This window comes from Mirounga angustirostris, unplaced genomic scaffold (genome assembly GCF_029215605.1).
Source record: "Mirounga angustirostris isolate CCGP_5_RB_7025 unplaced genomic scaffold, mMirAng1.0.hap1 SCAF_6, whole genome shotgun sequence".
Taxonomy (NCBI): domain Eukaryota; kingdom Metazoa; phylum Chordata; class Mammalia; order Carnivora; family Phocidae; genus Mirounga; species Mirounga angustirostris.
This window is the reverse complement of record NW_026991714.1, coordinates 12916530-12938710: the sequence shown is the minus strand read 5'-3', so window position 1 is coordinate 12938710 and position 22181 is coordinate 12916530. Positions and strand designations below refer to the sequence as shown.

General features: G+C 35.5%; 1 protein-coding gene across 5 annotated transcripts in view; it reads left to right on the top strand.

Moving 5' to 3' along the window:
* The window catches only part of LYPLAL1 (lysophospholipase like 1), a 37464-nt gene extending 17814 nt beyond the window's left edge, over positions 1 to 19650 (top strand). For all 5 annotated transcript variants that reach the window (XM_064593862.1, XM_045876876.1, XM_045876877.1 and 2 more), the window contains 3 exons: positions 3461 to 3630; positions 14708 to 14823; positions 15613 to 19650. In XM_064593862.1, coding sequence (XP_064449932.1) covers positions 3461 to 3630; positions 14708 to 14823; positions 15613 to 15852 — 526 coding nt within the window. In that variant the 3' untranslated portion in view covers positions 15853 to 19650. The remainder of the gene's footprint in view (positions 1 to 3460; positions 3631 to 14707; positions 14824 to 15612) is intronic.
* Positions 19651 to 22181: the final 2531 nt, after the last annotated feature.

Here is a 22181-nt window from a genome sequence, read left to right as displayed (position 1 = left end):
TAGGTTGAGAGAGACTAGATAACTCAGAACTATAAAATTAAATATATGGTGAAGATGGAATTTCACCTTTGTGAAAGATTTTTTTTTCTTTTAGTAATAATAGTATGAACACAATTGACTATCCATATGGGAGAAAATGAACTTGAACCCTTATGGCACTTCATGTATGAAATAAATTCCAGGAAATTTCATGACTTAAATCTAAAAATGAAAGCAAAAATCTTAGAAATTTTTGAGTTCCACGTGTAAAAATGTATGGATTAGGAAGACCCTCTTAAATCAGGAGACATAGAAATTTTAGTTTCTTTTTCTTTTAGGGACAAATTATATCAAATGCAATGTCTTTTCTCTGATTTTTTTAAAAGACACCATAAATATGTAATGTCAATATGTAAAAATAGATGTTAAAAAATACTTGAAATACAAATGACAACTATTTAAGTGTCAATTATAGACCAAGTGCTCTTCTAAACTAATGGGAAAAAAATCAAAACCCCAATAGAAAAAAATATCAAATGATACAAATAGGTAATTCTGTTTATGTAGAGTTCTAGAACAGGAAACACTCTCTATAGTGATAAAAATCACTCCATGGTTGCCTAGGATAGTGAATGGGAATTGCCTGCAAAGGGGCAGGGTGGAATTCTCCGAAGTAAAGGGAATGTTCTGTGTCATTGTGGAGATGATTATATTGGCAGGTCTTGGACCTATATATTTAAATGTGTACTTTTATGTATGTAAATTATGCTTCAAGAAAGTTGATTTTAAACTATAGTTGATACCCTTAAGTGCTAATACTTTAAAAGGATGTTAGCACCTATTGCTGTTAGGGCTGTGGACAAAAGGATGTTCTCTTTTCTTGCACAAAAGTGAATCTTTATAGCCTTAATGGTAGCAACTTTGAAACATCTAATAAGATAAAAATTAATATCTTTCTGTCCAGTAGTCCTGTCTCTTAGACTGTTCCATAGGAATAAAAGTCCCAGTACATAAAAACATGTATGCAAATATGTTTAATGCAGCACCATTGTTAGTGGCTAAAACCTGTGTGCCAAATAAATGTCCATTAGTAGGGGAATGGCTGATGAAACTGTGGGACATATTTATCATATGGTATTTTATAGCCATTTAAAAGGATGGGTTCAAACTATATCAGGAAGGATATCCGTAAGTTACTGTTAAGGGAGAAAAGCATGATGCATATAAGGAAAGCAAATAGGCTATTTCGTTTTTTAAAAGGAAATAGTGCTCTAAAAAAATATCCTATAAAGATGCATGTTTTAATGTATGTGCAAAAAAAAAAAATTCAAGGATATATTCCAGATCCTAAACACAGCTTACCTAGTGTGAAAGGCAGGATGGCGGGGGGAGGGGGGGGGAGAAGAGAGGAGCAATGGAGAGGAGGAGTGGTGCACAGAATAAGATTTATCTGAAAAACATCAAAAAAACACATATAATTTCCCATCTTTGCAAAATATCATATATCTTCATAAACCAGAAGAACATTTAGGTTTTTATGTCCTGTCTTACAGGGGATATTCAAAATATACATTCAAATTTTAGAAAGATGTTGCAAAGTAATGTTTATAACATTCTTCTATTTTAGTAAATAAAGAAGATCCTCTGTAGATGAGCTCTTATTTTCAGACTGCTTTCAGTTTCTCTGAGAAACTTTCCAAATATAATCCTCTTGATTTCCAGGCACCAAAAGTGGATGTCCATTTATGTTGGAGTGGTATGATCAATGCAGAAAAATTAGTTCTGCTCTCTCCAGTATCACTCATTTGGTCCCATAGAGTGGATGCTACTCAAGGGCAGATCTGCACAGATTGTGGAGTCTTTTGATAACAGTGGATGAGAGAATAAGAATTGTATATTTCTAGCTCTTTGGGTTTGCTGAAGTTCCAGTTGGTTGTTCCACTTGGAGAACATTTGTTTTTCACTAGAGCACATACAGGAAGGCACTGTCAGGTCTCAGTTGGTGTCTTTCAGCCCTCTTTTTTTCCCCTTCTACCTGTACATTTTATACTTTTATTTCACTGACTTTGGAGGGTGAGAGTATACAGCTAACTCTGAGATGGTCAAAGGGTAAATATAGGAGGAATTCTGCATCTGTGGTCAGCACTGGTTTAGATTTCTTTGAAATAATGATGGGTACTTTTAGTACTGGTTGTGTTTTCCAAGGCTTTCTTGCATAGGACATAAATCCTGTTTTCACTGTCGTGTAAAGGGAAAGCATACTTTGCCACGTGGAAAACAGTTTTTTTGATTGAACCCTCTTATCCCTCATCTTTGGAAAACCTTCATTCTCCGTGTTTATCTTCTGTATCCTGCTATACCTCTATGTTTGCTTACAGGAATGTCTAAGATTGTTTTCATTCCCCTTCATTAACCTTTACCAACATAGGACATGTACCTATTGACCCCACTGTAATTGGTTAAAACAGAACATTTGGAATACCTTGCCATATACACACACTTACTCACTTTAACAGAGCATTCCAGAGTAGGAGTATACAATGAATGGGTGAAGATTCACTAATACTATAACCATCTGACCTCATATGTAAATATAAAGCATCTTGTAAGATCAGTTTTGTTCAACAGAGCACCCAGTTCAGAGCATCTTATCACATAAAACAGAAGTCCAACAAGGCACCCAGTTTGAGACCCAAATGATGCAAACAGTATGGATAGCTGCTTGATGAGTGCTTCCAAAGAGTATTTGTACTCCATTAAATTCTCATTTCAAGGTCCCTGAGAAGACCAAAAGAAAAAAATATATAGAAGTTCTAACTCTTGATTAAAAAAAAAATTGAGCACTCATTCTAAGGATCATCTGGATGTGATTAAGAAAGCTCTTAAAATATTAACTCATCTTTTCATACTTAAGTGCTACAAATTAACCACCTTTTAAAATCATTTTGGTGAATCATTTTTTTCCACTCTTGAGATATTAAACTTTTTGCAGGGACAAACATTATTCAGTTGGTTATGAATACTAAAATATTGATCCTACATTAAGGGGGGGGAAGGGACTAAAGTAAATCAAAACAAATTGAAAAAAAAAGTGGTAGACTTGATCAGTCATTTAAATTGAGCAGAAAAAAATAAACATGCGTACACTATATTAATTATATAATTATATGTTATATATATATAATTCATTTTTCATGGGAATTCTCTGAAGAATTTATGAATCTGAAAAGATGGAGAGAATAGGAAAAGATGATGAGTTGGCATTAAGAAATGTTAATGGGATCAGTGTAAGTATAAGCAAGTAAGTTAATGCAATATGCATGAGGCTGTTTTCAGTATGAACTCTTTAATTTATAAAACTTGGAGGAAATTGAAATTATTCAACACAGTAGTTGTTTTAGAAATTGAAACATCCATTTTAATAACATTCCCTTTTCCTTTGTTTTCTTTTTGGTTTTGTTTGTTTTGGTTTTACAAACAGGCCATATACTCCTATGAAAGGAGGAATCTCCAGTGTATGGTTTGACAGACTTAAAATATCTAATGACTGCCCAGAACACCTTGAATCAATCAATATAATGTGTCAAGTGCTTACCGATTTGATTGATGATGAAATAAAAAGTGGGATCAAGAAGAATAGAATATTAGTAGGTAAGACTTTTAAATGTTGGTAATTTAAGTTTCTTTCAATTTCGTCTATTTCAATACATTGAACTTTACTTGGAATATTATTTAGAAACACTTGTATATCACTTGACCTTTTCATAGTGTCAAATAGAGTTTACATATTAAGGGTTTCAAAAATATTAAACAACAGCTTATGAAACCTTAATTTATTTTCTTTCTGATAGTAACATAATTTGAGAATTCCATGCTCAAATTTCAATTAAGAGATCATTCACTTCAGTTTTTAAAATATTTTAGTTAGCTTAAGTTTTATAAATATGTTTAAACTATTGCCATGATTAAGGTAGCATATGCAGTCAAAATGTAATATAAAATCCATGAAAAGTAAACTCTTCAGACTTAGTATCACAGGAGCAGGGCATTTATAAACTCCTGTTAAACATACCTTCAGCAGTTTCTTTTTCCAAGAGAATATAAAGTACCTTTAGATAAGCTGTTTATTCTACTTAATGCCCTTTTCTTTCTCTAATCATTAAATACATAAACTATTAAAATCTCTATTTCTATAATACATGGGAAAATGAGATTGGCTGGGTAGGGTGTGGATGGTACCGGACATATTTTGGTGAAGGAGTTTTATTTTCAAATATAAGTATTCAATTTATAATGAGTTGTATTTAATGATGAAATTATAAAGCAAATTAGCTATCTCTATCATATTCTAAATAACATTAAAATGCACATTGAGATCTTGTATAGACAAGATTTGGGTAAATTAATAAACTTCCTTTGTGTTTATTGAAGTACTGAACTAGTCATTCAGTTGAGAGTCAGTATAATAATATGATGAATAAAATCCATTCTCTTCTGCCTTGCCTTCAACTTCCACTTTTGTTAAAAGCAGTGTGCGCTCCAGCCCAGCAACATCCCCTTCCTGGTCCTCTGTTTTAACATCTAAATAGAGAACAACAACAACAAAAAAGTAGGAATAACAGTACAAAGTCATGTTTTACTGGGAGGCGGATGTTTGTGAAATACTTGGCTCATTCTGGGTTTCAAAGCCCATGATTGTCCCATTCAGTTAACCAAACAATTTTAAGACTTCAAATACATATTGTCAAATTCTTTTCATGAAAAAATTGTACCTATTGATACTTCTACCACCCCATTACACTGTCCATCTTATTACATCCTCACTGAATAATATTGTCTTGAAAAAAAATTTGCTAAAAATAAGGTAAATAATTTGTACTTAATTTGTTATTTTCCTTCTAATTTTGTTATATTTTAACACAGGAAAGCTTTTCTTAGTTGTCTGTTGGTCTTTCCTCTTACGATTTTTCTTTTCCAAATAAGGTCTCAGTTTAAGAAAGTCTCTAAAACTTGGGTAAATATTCAAATAGATTTTCTACTGGTTTTCTATAATGTGATTTATTTTTTTTTTACATGTAATTCTTTGATTCATCTGGAATTTATTTTGCTTTTTTTTTACCATGTTATGGAAGTATTAATTATTTTCTGAAGTACCAAGAGAACCTTGTTAAAACATAGTCTTATTTATAAAGCATTCAGTAATATACTCAGTATTTTATCAAAACTCCATTGAATTTATAACAACAAAATTTCTTTTTGGTAACTTTGTAGATGATTACATTATAAAATGATAGAACTTGAAATTTATGACAAAGCCATGTTAAAATATTAAAATATTTACATATTATGTTATTTTATGAATATAAAAAGCTAGGAAAGAAAAAAAGCTATTTTTTTAGAATTTGAGAGTTGAGCTGATTAACTTTTTTTTTTTTTTAAGATTTTATTTATTAATTTGAGAGAGAGAATGAGATAGAGAGAGAGAGCATGAGAGGGGGGAGGGTCAGAGGGAGAAGCAGACTCCCCGCCGAGCAGGGAGCCCGATATGGGACTCGATCCCGGGACTCCAGGATCATGACCTGAGCCGAAGGCAGTCGCTTAACCAACTGAGCCACCCAGGCGCCCAGAGCTGATTAACTTCTATAAGAAAGCCTCTTTCCTCGTTTGAGATGTGAAAGAGACCGCAGAAGTGCAGATGCAAGGTAGTTTATTCTTGTTACCTGTATTGTTAGTTATTTAACGAGTCAGTGAACATAAATCTTCAGGAACAGTTCTGTAGCATTAAACATGTACCCCAAACTACACATAATCCTTGACCTCTTATACTATGACAGAACATTAGTTATATTACCTCCTTTTTTGTGTATGGGATTCTTTACATGGATTAACTCTTAATGCAGAGAGGAAGTACCTTTCTAGTCCTGTGGGGATTTTTTTGTTGTGGTTGTTATTTGCTCATCTTACTGACCTAACTGAACCACCCATTTATTTGAAAATTGTGGCACAAGAAGCAGTGTCATGGCTGTGTTCAAGTACGTGTGCGTGCATTCCCTGCATTATGCATATCATAGTTGCAAATGCGCGGATGCAGCTGATGACAGTAGAACACAGGCAAGAACCAGGGCCCTGGACTCGGCCTGCAGATTTCCGAACCTAGACTCACTACTTTGTAGGTACAAAATCCCCTTGGACTCTGTGCCTGATGATAAGTACCTGTCTTACAGAGTCGTGATGATTGAATTAGTCAATTCATATGAAATACTTAGAAGTGTGTCTGGCATGAGACAGGTTTCTTGCTGTTACTAAATAGTCTTTATACCCCTTAGCCACGGTCACTCCAAACAGCAGAAAGGCCCTCCTGGGCGACTCAGGTAGCTCACTACTTCTTCCCTACCCAGCTGTCTTCATTTTTTGCTCCATGGTGGACATGCTGTGTTTCCCTCTTTCTTTTTCATAAATTATTTAAAAAGAACTTACTGCTTAATGTTTTTCTACTGGTTTTTGTACTTTTGTGCATGTGTGTGTGTGTGTGTGTGTGTCTCTCTCTCTCTCTCTCTCTCTCTATATATGGTACATTTTAAGTGAAGTAAGATTTAAGTGCTATTCATAACATTTTAATGAAGGAGGGTTTCAGTGGGAAGTCAAAGAAAAATGCATTTAAGATTCTGAACAATTTTTATTACATACACACATATGCACCACAGTGAGGTTGGGTTATTTTTTAAAAAATGATTGTAAAAGGAAAAACTGGATAATTTTAGGATCAGAAAGGAAAAACATGGAGATAATAGGTACAAAAATTGTTAATCCTTATTGATTTTGTTTAATATGTGATAAAATTTCTGATTTAATATCATACAATATATGCTCATGGAACCCTTATCTCTGAGGTTATATGCAACCAGTGTAGCTTTGTAAAACAACACTATTCTCTATATTTGGGTAAATGGGAGGCTATTCATTGTCTGGTTTTATTTTGATGAGTGGTATTTTATTATATTAAATTTAGTTTTAAAAACAATTGTTTTAATAATATATGTTTTCCAAACTGTTTTTGGATAGTGTACCTAGCTTGATCAAGTCAAAGATGGTACTTCTCATACCAAATCTGATCTCCAAATTGTTAATAAAAATGTTAAATCTTGGAGTATCAAGAAAACTATCAAAAATTTTACAGCCTAATGAGGGAGATACAGAAGTAAGGTGCTGTAATACAATGTATTGCAGAAGTGTGTACAAGGTACAGTGTGAGCAGTGAGGAAAGACAAGTAAATCTTTGGGGGAGTTAGGGACTGCTTCTTAGAAGAGAGGACTCTCCAACTGAGTTTTTGGTTTGTTTTTTTTTTTAAAGATTTTTTATTTTTTTGACAGAGAAAGAGACAGCAAGAGAGGAACACAAGCAGGGGCAGAGGGAGAGGGAGAAGCAGGCTTCCCATGGAGCAGGGAATTTGGGAGTTGAGCTGATTAACTTCTATAAGATGTGGGGCTCGATCCCAGGACCCTGAGATCATGACCTGAGCCTAAGGCAGACGCTTAACGACTGAGCTACCCAGGCACCCCTCTCCAACCGAGTTTTAAAGAATGAGTAAAAATATCACTGATAAACACATTCATGGAAGAAAGGAAGGGCACATCAGAATCTCTCAGGATATACTAGTTTAGTATGCACTCCAATTCCCGAGGATTATCGAATTAGATACAGAGAATAACATGATCGAATGTGCATTTCAGAAAGCTTATGTTGATAACGCAGTGGAGGGCAGGCCAGTCTGAAGGCCAGGAGAATAACAAGGTGGCAAAATAGATCCAAGAGAATGATGGCGATTAACACACACACTGTTTCCAGATTTAGGGAACACAAAGATGAATAAGGTTTATACTGAAGGACCTGATAATCAACTGCAAGCGTTAGCTGTGAAAACAAATTCTTGGTTTTCTAGTCATCAGTGGAAATAGATTGCCTTCTTAATGGAAAAAGTAAATTAACTTTGCTTAGATAGGAAGAACTAGACAAAAAGTTCACTACCTATCCTAATGTCGGGGTCAGATACAGAGGAGATGGTCAAGGAACACCAGTGTGTTCCTTGGAGATATTTGTGAATCCTCACTCTGTACATTAAGACTGTCAGGCATAAGAGAGCTTATCTATTTAATTTTATGTATTTATACCACACATGATTCTACAGAGTGTATGATAAGAGTTAGGGGAAACATGGGCAGTAAAATAGTAACTTTAAATCAGTTTCTGATTGTTGACAATATAGTTACTGTAATAAACCGTTGGTTCAAATCTTGTATCCTGAAGAAATTATTAATAATGCTAGATTATCCTGTCTTCTTGTTTTATTAACATGTGGGGAGTGTCCATTGTGCAGAATGTAAGCAAATTCATAGTACTACATTCTGTCTCTCTGTTAATGTCAGTCTTGAAACTCATTTCCTTCTGGTATGTTTCTGTATAATGTGAGAAATCAAAATGGAGAAAGGTATATAATTTTTCCCATTTGTACTGTTGTGCTTTAAAAATACATATAGTAGTAATACTACTAAATAGTTGGCATTTATATTACACTTGACAGTTTTTAAATTGCCATTATTAATACATCATAATGTTTTATTTTCAGATAGTGTTTAAATTATAAGGTTGTTTTCATGCACAGTATCTCTTTTGAGCCTTGTGATAGGTAAAACAAGAAATTATTATTCTCATTCCAGATATTAAAAAAAAAAGCAAAACTAAAATTCAAAGAGATTCTAGCTAACATAAAATCGAGTTGGGACTGGAACCCAGATCCTTTGACTTAGTCACCTTCTACCAGGATGGGATTCCTTTTTCGGCCACTAGGTGGTGACAATTTGTTAAGACAAAACTGATAAAATTTAGGGTTTAACTTTGATCTAGGACGTATAGAACCTGACAAGTGATATAACCAGATTATAAGAATTTTGATAATATGAGCATTCTGTCAGAATTTTGAAGCAGGGAGAATCAAGTACTCCTGGAATTACACCTGAGTAATTTACATGGATGTTCTAAATACCCATCGTGAGAGAGATAGTTAAGGGAATTATGGTCTATTAATACAATTGAATGTTATGTAACGATCAAATACTGTATGTACACATATAAGGAACTTTATGAGTGTGTGTTCAATGAATAAAATTATGGATTTTGTAATTCTGTTCAAAGACTTAAGTCAGTATGATATCGAAGAAAAAGTAAGGTACAAAAATTATACATGTTTAACTATTAAAATGAACTTTTAAAAACCTGTCAGAATTATGTATGAGTAGTGAAATTTTGGATGACTCGTTTTATTTCTTTCTGTGTGGTGAAAACACTTTATACACTGGATATATATCAGTGTATTAATTTTATAATATTTAAAATAAAAATGAAGGGATAATTGGAATGACCAAGATGAAGATTAGCACCAAAATTTCCAGGCTCCCTTTGTCCTGACCTTATACAAGTTTCTTCTGAAGCTCTTTCTTGGCCTAAAACTTGAGAATGATAGCAGATTCCTACTTTCTTTTCACATATGTATGCCTTCGTTAAACAACTTGTGTTTCTTCAACAACAATGAGAACTTTAAAGGCTTGGAACTCCTGTTCCAACAGCTTTTTCTGGAAGATGATAAGTATTTTGTTTACCCTGTAAATATCAGAGAAAATAGACAAAGATACATTCCCAAACCTTTTGAGACTTTATCACAGTTCAGTCTGAATAACTATAAAACATAAGTTAAATGGAAGAATTGCTGAAATTTGAAGGGAGGGTAGATTTTATTACATTTTAAAAATCCTGATGGTAGACTTGAATTTGTAAGTATTTTTTTTCCTCTGGGTTTTGTTTTCAGATAGATTAGTTTTCCCAGTATAGTTTTTTTATACATTGTTTCTGTTTTATTTTATTTAAAGAGTTCATAAAAGCTAGGTTTATTATTTTTTTAACATGTTTTATTCAGCTTGTTAATCTTAAATATATGTTGAAATGTTAACTCTTGACGTTTTAATACTTTGCCAGCATCTATAAATATACATTATAACCATTACCTACAATGAGTTTACTATTTGGTATTTACTTATTGAACAGTATATTTTATATTGCATTTTAGACATTTAGATGGAAATTGAATTCAAATAACTAGTCTTTTGTGTTAAATTTCCTTCTATTAGAAAAAAATATACAAAGTCCCTTTTCATAGTAAGTTGTGATGCTAAAGGTGATTGTATTATCAAAGATGACTGGTGAGAAGTTGCATTACCTCACAAGATTATAATTGGGTAACGGACTTAGATTAAATCTTCAAATAATAAGATTTCAATGAGTACATTTATTTTCACTGTAAATTATAAGTATTGAACATGAGGGTCAATGTCTGCAGGATGCATTTATGTTTGTTTGTAATGACATCTCAGATGTGGAAAAATGTTTTCTTTCTTACTTTTGGTTTTGTTCTTGTTATAGGCTGGTTTCATTCAGGGAGCTCTGAAACCACACTAAGTGATTAGGTTACCCTGGTCAATAAAAATGAAATGTTGGAGGGGGAGATTTAATCTGTAAAATTTTCTCAATATGGATGGTTTTAAAATAATTTTTTAAGTTATTTTTGCTTGCTAATCTGTTTCATTCACCTTTTATCTTATGATCTTTAAATCTCTATCATATTAAAAGATCACATTTAATGATCCTAGCCTCAACATCTCTTTATGAAATGTTTTCATTTTGCTCCATTTATGAATTGTGAAGCTTTTTTCAATTATTGGTGCAGCTTAGATTACCTAGAACTTCATTGTCCAATGTGATAGTCCTTAGCACATGTGACTATTTAAACTTAAATTTAAACTAGCTAAAATTAAATAAAATTAAACATTTAGTTCCTTAGTCACACTGGTCATATTTAATATATTCCTTAGGTACATTTGGCAAAAATACAGTTCAAGCTCTTGAATTTCTCCAAAAAGTAAAAACTTTGTTCCTACAGCATTGGTATCTATAGCGTATGGATTTCTTTTAAATCATGACCATATTTTCACTTTCTGTTCTTACCCATTTTACCTAATCCTGAATTGTCTGCCTTGCAGCTATTGATACTTTTCTAAGACTATGAATCTCATACATTTGATTTATAGGTAGAAGAGCTTTTAAAAATTAGACATATACTTTGAGATTGTGTTAAAGGGTCTGGGGCTGACTTTAGGAATCTTTATTTTTAAGGAGCCAGATTTAGGAATCATTGGCCTGGGGCACACTAACCATTCACTCCTGCTTTTTCTAAACTTTACTTTTATATCCAGTCAGATCACCAAAGAGCCACGTTCCCTGATGATATAAATTTGTCCCCTTGCAGAAATATTCTTACCGAACCACAACCAATGTTTATTCGTTTATTCAGTAAAATACTTACTAAGCGCCTGCTATGTGCCAGGCACCGTTCTAAGTGTAGGGGACGGTACATCGGTGAATAAAACAGACAAAAATTGCTGTTTGCATGAACCTTATAGACTACTGAACGTTAAGCCTTTCTGTCCCAGACTTACATAAAAGAGTCAAGAACAGAAGATGCTGCATGTAAAATGTCTGGTTTTGAATTTTATGTTTAATAAAGATCTCCTTGATAAATTCCACCCAGGAATTCAGTGCTAGTAGAAGCTTCTAGTAGGATTTGGCATGATTCCTTCTGTTAAAGAATGTTGTCTTGCTACAGGGAAGCAGTTAGAAGACCAGCCGCACCCCTAATTTCTGCTGCCTCCCCATATTATGGTCTGTGTCTCTCTCTCTTTCGTTCCTGATCTCTCATTCTTCCAGCAACCCCATCTCTCCTTCCCTCACATTTTCCCCTCATTTTAGAGATGTAGTTTTATTGTGAACAGTGTGTTTGGTTATAAGCAACCTAGAATTCATTTTGTAAGTATATTGGAAAAAGGGGAGATCTAAAGCGATGAAGGAAGTAAGCATTTGCTAAGATTGGTTCTTTGAACTTGAAGGAAGGCTGCAATTGTATTCTGGGAGATAGGGATTCTTATTCTTAAACGGAAAGTAGGCTTCTGTGTTCACAGTAACTCTGTAAACTTTGAAAGTCCTTGCTCTTTGACTTTTACAAGTTATTATTGAAGCATTTGTATATAATAGATTTAAAAACTTGGTGGAAACCCTGGGGCAATTGGGTGGCTCATTTGGTTAAGTGTCTGCCTTCGGCTCAGGTCACGATCCCAGGGTCCTGGGATCAAGCCCCACACCACCTCCCTGCTCAGTGGGGAGTCTTCTTCTCCCTCTCCCTCTGCCGCTCCCCCTGCTTCTGCTCCCTCTCCCTCTTCCTCTCTCTCTCTCTCAAAATCTTAAAACAACAACGGCAACTTGGTGGAAACCCTAAAGATCATCTAGTCCAACTATCTAATCTTACTGGAAATGAGATCCTGGGTTTTAAATAATTTACCCCAAGGCAACTGCTAGAGTGTCACTGGTAGGATTAAAACTCAGTTTCCCTTTATTTCACTGTGGTCCTCTTTCCACCAGACTTTAAATTAGAAAATGTTTTGTGTGCCTTTAAATATGATAAATTTAAGAGATGTTCATAAACTTTTTATTACTTTCATCCTATAATATATGGTTTCTAAGAATTCAGCTAAACAGACTTTTATTGAATTGCCACCGTGTACTCACTACTGGGCACGGAAGATGAGGAAGCCAACTCCTCGGCACATGCGCACCATAGAGTGGGGACACTTTGCTGAGCTCCTCATAAGCCTGCAACCACAGTGTGCTGATGGAAGAAAGAACTGTTTCTTACCCTCAAGGATTTCAAAATCTAGAGAACTAACTTAGAGTTGCTAAATTAAAACTTGATAAGAATTCTATTTCAGAGTGTTTGCTTTATAACCCACATACTGTATCCCATAGAAAAACTTGAGAAGAAAAAGAGCAGTCTGTAACTGGAACTGTAACAAAACCCAGTAAGTTTCTCATTCTGTTTACTTACAATGAGAGTTTACCAGAAACACTCATCTTGTCTGGGGCATGTCCTCTTGATCAGTGTACGCATTCACAGGTAATGTAGTCCAGTGGTTTTTAAACTTTTTGGGAATCTGATGCACATATGCGACTTTCACACTCAATTTTAAGATGTGTATGCTGCCTCCTCCCCTGCCAAGCCCGTTCATGATCTCTCATCAGACGTATCTGTGTCTGTGGCTGGTGGGGGGGTTATTTTGAAAGAGACTTTCAAGTGGTCCTCATCCATGGTGAACTTCTGCTACTAATGAGACCCTATTGTTTCTTTCTGGTATGTTGAAAACCACAGATGTAATATTTATCATGCACTGTCATTATTTACATCTTACGTACTTCTTAAAAATCTGAACTTCGCAAGCCTAGTAATCTTCACTCATACATTGTATCCTGTGTCCAAAATGATATCGGCCTGCCCAGTAATATTATTAGACATTATTAAATAAATAAATAAAATATAAAAATAAAAAAAATTTAAAAGCAGTTCTATTTTAATAAATACTGGAGGATAGTAGAGAGTACATTAAGGTCTGTTGCAAGCAATCTGGATTCCAAAAGTCCTAGCTTCACAGCTATAATTAGGGGCGCATCCTTAAGGAAGCACCTAATCTTGGGCCTGGTTCACTTCATCCGTAAAAGGAGATTGTAGTAAATTCAAATTTATAGTCTCTAAGGACTTAGCTTTACACTTTGTTAAGTGAAATAAAGCAGGCATCTGGAAATGAGATCTGGATTCTACACCAATGTATATTTTTATATTTCCACAAGTGTGTGGCTGTGTGATTTACTTTCTATACTTATTTCTCACAAAATGTAAATCGGACACCTTTTAACTCTCACTCCAGCGGGGGCATAGCATTCCAGGTCTCTAGCCTGCAGTTGGGCCACCGCATCCTATACCTATCTCCATATTCTGTGACGTCTCTGGTGCTCCCCTCGAGGACAAGGGCCCATGTATGTAGTACATGTCCTGCTGAAGGGAGCACGGGAACTGTGCATTTTAGTCTGCATATCTCCAGTGGCTAGCACGGTGCTCGGGCACATAAAAGACAATAAAAATTTGTTAAGTGAGTAAATTATTTTTTAGCTCCTCTGAAAAAGTTTGTATAGGTACGTATGTTTTAATTATGTTTTAATTACACCATCGTAAGTCGGTTTCCAAAACGATATTGTAATTCAGAGATATTTTAACTAGCTCACCAAATTTTTGATCATCTTCCCTAAAAGATCACTAAACATCTATTATATGGCAGGCCCTAGAAATAGAACTCCTCATGGGTCTCAGAGCTCGGCAAGTAAGACAAAAAGATGCATGTTGTTAATTCTGGTGGCAGAGTGAGGACTCCTATAATACAAGTATAAGCAAAATGTAAGTAGACATTAGAAGTTTGAATAACACTTGTGCTATGACTCATATCTTGGAATTATGATAAGTATTTTAGTCAATAAGTATGATTTCTTTGTTTAATTCCCAGCTCTTTTTATAACAAGTCTCTTTACCAGTGATGACATAGATGAACCAGTGTTACTTACTCATTGCAAGTATTTTTTTAATGAGCTAGAAAGTAGACTAAGTTGCTTTTTAGCACTGTGTCTCTCTAAAGGTCTCCAAATATTTTAAAACATGCGTGGAAGCCTGACACAGATGGATCTTGTTCTAAATTATTGTCCCATATATTCTGCTTTTTCTGATAAGTGAATTTTTGCTTCTTTTAGGAGGATTTTCTATGGGAGGGTGCATGGCAATGCATTTAGCATATCGAAATCATCAAGATGTGGCAGGAGTATTTGCTCTTTCTAGTTTTCTGAATAAAACATCTGCTGTTTACCAGGTAAATTTTTAAAAACAAAACAAAAGCAGGCATGAAATATTCACACATTGAAACTAAAAATTGATAATTAAGCAATAACGATTGCTGCACAGAGCACTGCTGGAAATCCATCCCCAATTAGTTAATATTAAATATTCCAGCTGGTCATTAATGTTCAGGAAATGCCATAGAAAGAGTATTGTTAAGCACAGTGTCAAAGGGGAAAGGATAGAAAGAATCTATGTAAGATACATATGTATCCCATACACATAATAAAACTACGGGTGATTATAGCAAGGTTTGTTTATTATGTCCCGAATGTAATCAAAACAAAGACTCACCTTCCCGATACCTGTTACATAGCAACATGCTAATATATGAATACAGTACCTGAGAGCATTGTAACTTCCTGCCTGAAGTAGAAGCAGCAGATACAGAAATGAAAACTAGACTGTAATTTTTCCCTTGATTGTCCCTGCCTTCCTCCGTCCTTCCACCCTGCGTGAAGAGGTCTGTCTGACCGAGTCTCACAGTCTCTTCAGGAAGCCCTCTGACCATGTTTGAGACGGTCCTCTATGGAGTCACTGCTGGTCGCATAAACTAACTGCAGCTCACGTGGTGCTGCAACCAGCTGAGCCCCCAGCTAGGACCACCAGGGTACACCTTAGACTGCACCACGACTGCTGCTTTTCTCCCTTGGAATATTGAAGCTTGGGTAAAATTGCAATTTTTCTGCCCTGTGTGATTTCCCAGAATGACGTTCTTAAATGAGTTTCTTAAACATTCCCATTTCTATCTCCTGTTCTCTAGGCTCTTCGGGAAAGTGATGGTGTGCTCCCTGAATTATTTCAGTGCCATGGTGCTGCAGACGAGTTAGTCCTTCATTCTTGGGGTGAAGAGACAAACTCGATGTTAAAATCCCTAGGAGTGAGCGCGAAGTTTCATAGTTTCCCGGGTGTTTACCATGAGCTAAGCAAAGCTGAGCTAGAAAAACTGAAGTCATGGATTCTTACAAAGCTTCCAGGAGAACTGGAAAGGCAAAGTGAATGAATCAAGGTTGATTTGTTAATCTACATGTCATGCCTCTGCGAAAAGTGGTTTTTACTGCCAAATTACAATTTGATAAATGATAATTAAAATATTAATAAATATGAAGTGTACTGATTTATTTAGTAGTTATTGAGATGCTTAACACCACAGACGTAGCATCGTCTTATTAATGGTAAATATTTAGACAAACATCTGTGGATTGTTTTTCAGATACATTTGTAAATGGAGATCTTTTGAGTAATTAAATATTTAAATTTAAAAAATAATGTAAAGTGGGTTTAAGTAAGGGCAGTGAGAAGACATGAAGAGGCTTAATATGGCATTTTATTTAAAAGTGTCCTATTTTGTTCCCAAATATTTGGGAATATTTTAGATACATTTGTTCCTGATTTCTAATTTAAATCCATTGTGGTCAGAGAGCATACTCTGTGTTACTATTTTGTCTATGTTCATGAAGGATATTGGTCTGTAGTTTTTTTGACCCCATAAAATGAATTGGGAAGTGTTTTCTCCTCTTCTGTTTCCTGGGAGAAATTGTATAAAATTGGTATTAATTTTTTCTTTAAATGTCTGTTGGAATTCTCTAGTGAAACCATGTGGGCCTAGAGATTTCTGTATACTGTACCCTTTTAGCTCATCACATTCTACCTTCAAGTTCATTATACCACCTCACACTTAGTATAAGGACCTTCCGTTTTTCCCTTCCTGGTCTTAATGCTTTTTTTCCCACTTGTAAATATGCTATAAATAGCATGTACCATAAATCTGACAACATATTACAACTATCTTATTTAAAGTCCGTTTTCCTTTAAATCAACTTAAATAATGAGGAAAACATCTTATATATCTACCTGTGTAGTTACCACCTCCTGTGCTCTTCAGTTATTTTTGTGCTGATACATGTTTCTGGTATCCTTTTCATTCTGCCTGAGGGACATCGTCTAACTAAATAATTCCACTGTAAATGTGCTGTTAATGAATTCTTTCAGCTTATATGTCTTAGGAAGCCTGTGTTTTACATTTGTTTTGAAAAGGTACTTTTCACGGAGTATGAAATTCTGGATTAACATTTTTTTCTTCAGTATTTTAAACATGGTGTTCCACTCTCTTCTTGCTAACTTTATTTCACACAGTATATCTGTTGTTATTATCTTTGTTTTTCTGTTATCTAATGTTTCGTTGTGTTTTTGTTTTTGTTTTACTCTTGATGTTTTTAAGAGTTTATCACTGATTTTGAGTAATTTGATTGTGATAGATATTGGTCTGGGGGTTCATGTTTCTTATCTTTGTGGTTCCTTCTCATCTTTTTGGGTGGTTCTTTCTCTGGTTTCGGATAGTCTGCTTGCACATGTGTGTCATAAGTACTCTGCTGAATAATCCAGGTAAACTGTGTCTAGGTGTCTGGAGTTCTCTTTCTGTGCAGCTCGCTCTTCTCTGGTACGCCATCCTACAAACTCTAGCCATCCCAATCTACTCAGATTCTTAGCTCTGCTTCCCAACACAGGAGTTCTCCAAGCTCTGCATGAAGTGCTCCTCTCAGCTCTGTGGCCTGGGAGTTCTCGAAATGGCAATAAGCTGGGGCAGTCATAAGGCTCACCTTGTTTCCTTCCCCTTCTGTCAGAGACCACTGACCTTTATTGCCTGATGTCCAGTACTTTGAAAAACTTAGTTTCCAGGATTTTGCCTTTTTTGTTGTTTCAGATGAAAGAATAAATTCATTTTCTATATTACCTCAATGGCTGGAAGCTACACTAAATTATCCTTTGAAGTTTAATTTTTTTAATTCTTTTATATCCAGTTTTTCCAGTGCTCTTCATTCCTTAATGTAGTTTCAGATTTCCATATGATATCATTTTCCTTCTGCCTGAAATACTTTAACATTTATGATAGTGCAGGTCTGCCGCTATTAAATTCTTTCAACTTCCGTATGTCTGAAAAAGTCTTATTTTGTCTTCATTTTTTAAAGATACATAGAATTCTAGGTTGACAGGGTATTTTTTTTCCTTTCATTACTTTTAAGATCTTACACTATTCTAGTTTGCATTTCTTTCTGCTGCTTTTCTAATCTTTTTTTTTCTTCCTCTGACTGCGTTTACAATTTTCTCTATCTTTAGTTTTAAGCAGTTTGATATTATGATATGCTTTGGTGTTGTTTTCTTGTGCCAGGTGTTTGTTGAGTTTCTACTTTTTAGATTGTGGGTTTATAGTTTTTATCAAATTTAGAGACATTTTGGCCACTGCATTTTCAAATATTTGTTTGCCTCTTCTCTTTTTGGGGGGACTTTAGGCTTACTGGTGCTTATTCCTTTTTTTTTCCTTTTTTTTTTTTTTTCATTCTTCCGCTCTGCATTTCATTTTGGATAGTTTCTATTCTTATCAAGTTCATTGATCTTCTGCATTATTTGTCATTAATCCTACCCACTTTATTTTTTATCTCAGATACTGCACATCTCTAGAAGTTCTATTTTTATTTGTTGCCTTTTATATTTAATATGCTTATTCTCCTCCTTGAATATATGGGATATAGTTAAATAGCAACTATAATATTCTTCTTTATTCGGTCCGTCATCTCTGTCATTTGTTAGTTTCTATTGATTCATTTCTCTTTCTACTAAGGATGATACTTTCTTGCCTCCTTCGTAGGCCTCATGATTTTTTGTTAGATCCCAAGCACTGTGAGTTCTACCTCATTAAGCACTGGGCTATTTGCATTTCTATAAATAGGAGCTTTGTCACTGAACACAATTAAATTACCTGGAAGGTACTTAGAAACAGTTTGAGCCTTTCAGCCTTCCTTTTAAGCTTTCTTAGGAGGTTCCAGAGCCCTGTTTCTCCAGGACTGATTTTGCCCCACTCCTCAAGCAGCGCCTTGTGGGTACTCCAGCAGACACTTGCTGGACTGTGAGGTTCACGGTCTGGCTAGTGTAACACAATCGTCCCAGCCCTCTGTGAGCCCCAGTGATTGTTTCCTCTGTTCCTCGTGGGTCAGCCTCCCCTCAGACACCTCTCTCTGATGGTTAGTGCTGGAGTTGGGGTGGGGGGGAGGATCTCTGCAGATCTGTGGCTCTCTCATACTCTGCTCCGTGAACTCTAAGCTCCTGGCTCTCCTGGCTCCCTCTGGGTCTCCCTCCTCACACTGCAGCCCGGAAACTTTTCACACAGAAGCTGAGCATTTGTTATTCTTAAGGAACTGCCCTGTACTGCTGGTGTCAGTATCTGAAAGCGCACACGTTTCAGCTGTTGAGCTGTTTCAGGTTGAAGAGTAAGTCTGGTCCTTGTATCTCCATCTCGGTCATCTTGGTCATAAGCAGAAGTCCCTTTATTTGTCTTGTATTTAAAGTTATCAAATCTAAATGTGAAGAGGAAGGGTAGGAGAGAGAAAGACTGATAAAATTTAATAAAATCCAAAATCCCTTTGCAGAAGACTGGGCAGGGTTTTAATTATCCCAAGCTTTTATTGACCTTCAACTCCTTAAACTTTTAAATGCCTTGGCTTGAATATACACAGTATCACTCATGTATAAAACCCTTATGGCTGCAATTTACCCTAAGAGTACCACATATGTATGGCATAAAGGAGGGTATCAGGTCTATACATTTCAAGTGTATACATCCCAAATATAGTGTAAGGAAAGGAATCCAGATTTTTTTTTTTTTTAAACACTTGTCCTGTCACTGAGTAATCATGTATTCTGGCATAAGCCCAGCCCCTGCCACGGTATACTCTTCTGTGAAATTGTTGTCTGAAGATCAAGCTATATAACGTGTAAAAGACTGTAATAAAATATGTTAAACAAATTTAAGGTGTTACTAGTATTTGTTAGTATGGTTCTAAATCCATCTCCACAAATACATCCATGCATGGAGGATATATCTAAAATTTTATGTGGCTATAACGTTCAATCCAATTCTCATGCCTCCCCATTGGGCTAGTACGATATCCGCTGTGTTATCGTGAGCAGCATGTTCAGAGGAGATCCTCCAGGCTCCAGTTCTCACTCACTAATCTTGAGGTATATGCATGTGGTCTCTTAAAGCCAGGTTTTTGGAAAATATATGCCAAGGCTGGAAACACCAGGGCTTAAGGTATCCTCCTAAAGAAACCACTCAGTCATTCCTTTCATGCCCCATCCCAAATCTCTCTGTTGCTTTACCCACAGAAACATTTCTGAAGGCAAGGGAATTGAAATAGCTGTGGTACTTTCTTACATGGGAGAAAAAAAGTGGCAAGAAGAAGAAAATGTACATCAGTATCACAATAAATTATTATATGTTTATGTTAGGGAGACCGGAATTTTGCAAGGGAGGAAAGATAAATCTAGGATACAAATGAAGGGAGACTTGCACTTTTTACTCTTTTGTTTGAATTTTTATGGTGTGCTTTATTACTTTCATGATCTGTAAGTGAAGCAAAATGTTGATTGCTAGTATTTTTTCTCAGCTGAAATCTGAATAAGAAAGATCATCATCAGTAGTAAGGAGCTTAAATGTATTCTTTATAGGAAGTTGAGTATTTTAATTGATGTATAACAAAATGAGCTGAGAACAAAATATAAAGCAGAATGACAATTTGGCTATTGATAATGTGTGGTACTTTGATATGTAAAAGAGAATGTCTGTATATCATTTAGCCAGGATGTATTTAAGCAAAAAGTCTTTATCATATAAAAGGGATTTCTTGATTTATAAGAAGACAGAATTACCAAAGCCATGCAAACATTTCAATACCAAAAGCATGCAGATATTTCAAGAAAATTCAGATTATATGATACATAAAGTCGGTTCATAAGACTTTGACTTGGAGTAATTTTAACACATGAAAAGTTAGAATTGTATTTACAGAGAAATATGCTGTTGTATGTATTTTAATTTTACTTCCCAGTTTGCCCTTTAAAAATATGTTTCTGTGGGTGTACACATGTAAACTCTTCTGAAGTAGCCTTAGCATATTCCTACAGTGAGGGTAAGATGTGTGTGATATCTCTATCATATTTGTTAAATTCTGCCATTTAGCTGCAACCAAATTTGTTCCATACAACATTGAATGAAGACTGCTATGAACAGGACTCTACAAACCTGCATGAGGCCACCCTGGAGCACTGACCTCAGTTGTGTCCCCAAGGTTCTGGTCCCATCCAACTGAACAAATCCCATGCACCATTAAAGATTCACCTTAGGGGGTCAGCTGTCCTTCTCAAGTTTCTATATTGCCCTTCCCACTTGGTCATTAGCATTAATCCAGGTATCACAGGATATATGAGGAATTACACAGACTCCATCTTGGTCTACAAGGATATCATCTAGGACAGTGTGTCCTCCACAACACCATAGCCATGATTTGAATTGGCCTGAATGTTTCCAGAAACAAGAGGAGTGATCTTTGATCATTTTAGCTAAAGACAGGCACAAATTTCTTACCAACCTTTTTTATTGGATGATTCCCATTGTAGAGATCGGAGCCCTTAGGCTATACATAAATAACAAATCAGTTATCCTCTCTAGAAAGCTTTCATGAATAAGAAGGGTAACTTCATTTTGGAGCCATCTTTACAGACATGTGAGATCTCTATGAGCTACTTGTGTTATTCCCAAAAACACTTGAAAATGTCTTACGATAGATGAAAGTCACCGTGTTTTCCAGAGAGATAAGTCAGCACCTGCTTTACAATTGTTAGCCCTCCTAAAATGGGACCTATATCAGTCAAGGACACAGGTGACAGTGTATCCAATGTGAATTCCTGTCTAGCTGATAAGACTTACAGTTTCAAGTTCTGTTCAGTAATGGAGTCTAGTTCTTGCTTTTGCAAAGAATGCCCAGGGGCAGCCACTCTCTGCTGTTTGTGCACATCATCAGCTTGGTGGCATTTGTCCATGCCATAGAATGAACAAGTGACAGCTATGAGAACGGGTGTGGGGAATATATCTGAAAGGTGTGTTGATAGGTGTTTTTTCGTTTTTGTAAGGGAAGGATTTGGAACCGGGGCCATCCTTTTCTGTTTCCATAGACTTCTTAGTAATGTTAAGAAGAATGGCAATCAGATTTTGAGTCCTCTGTTGAGGCATGGCAGGCCCAGCAGTCAGTTAAATTTAAGGTGCTTGTAACAGTTTGGGAAAGCCACACCAAGGTGTTCTCCATCTTCAGGAAAGCTCCAGGGGTGGTTCTGAAAGACAGTGCTCATTTCTTTTTTCCTCAGAAGCATCTGGGGTCAGGTATTCTCAGTTTCCAGAATTGCTGTTTTCCCTCCACTTACATGTAACTATGTCCCTTTCCAGTGGCTGTAACTCCACCACTTGCCATTTGTTCCTTACTCATACCCAGGCCTTTCATG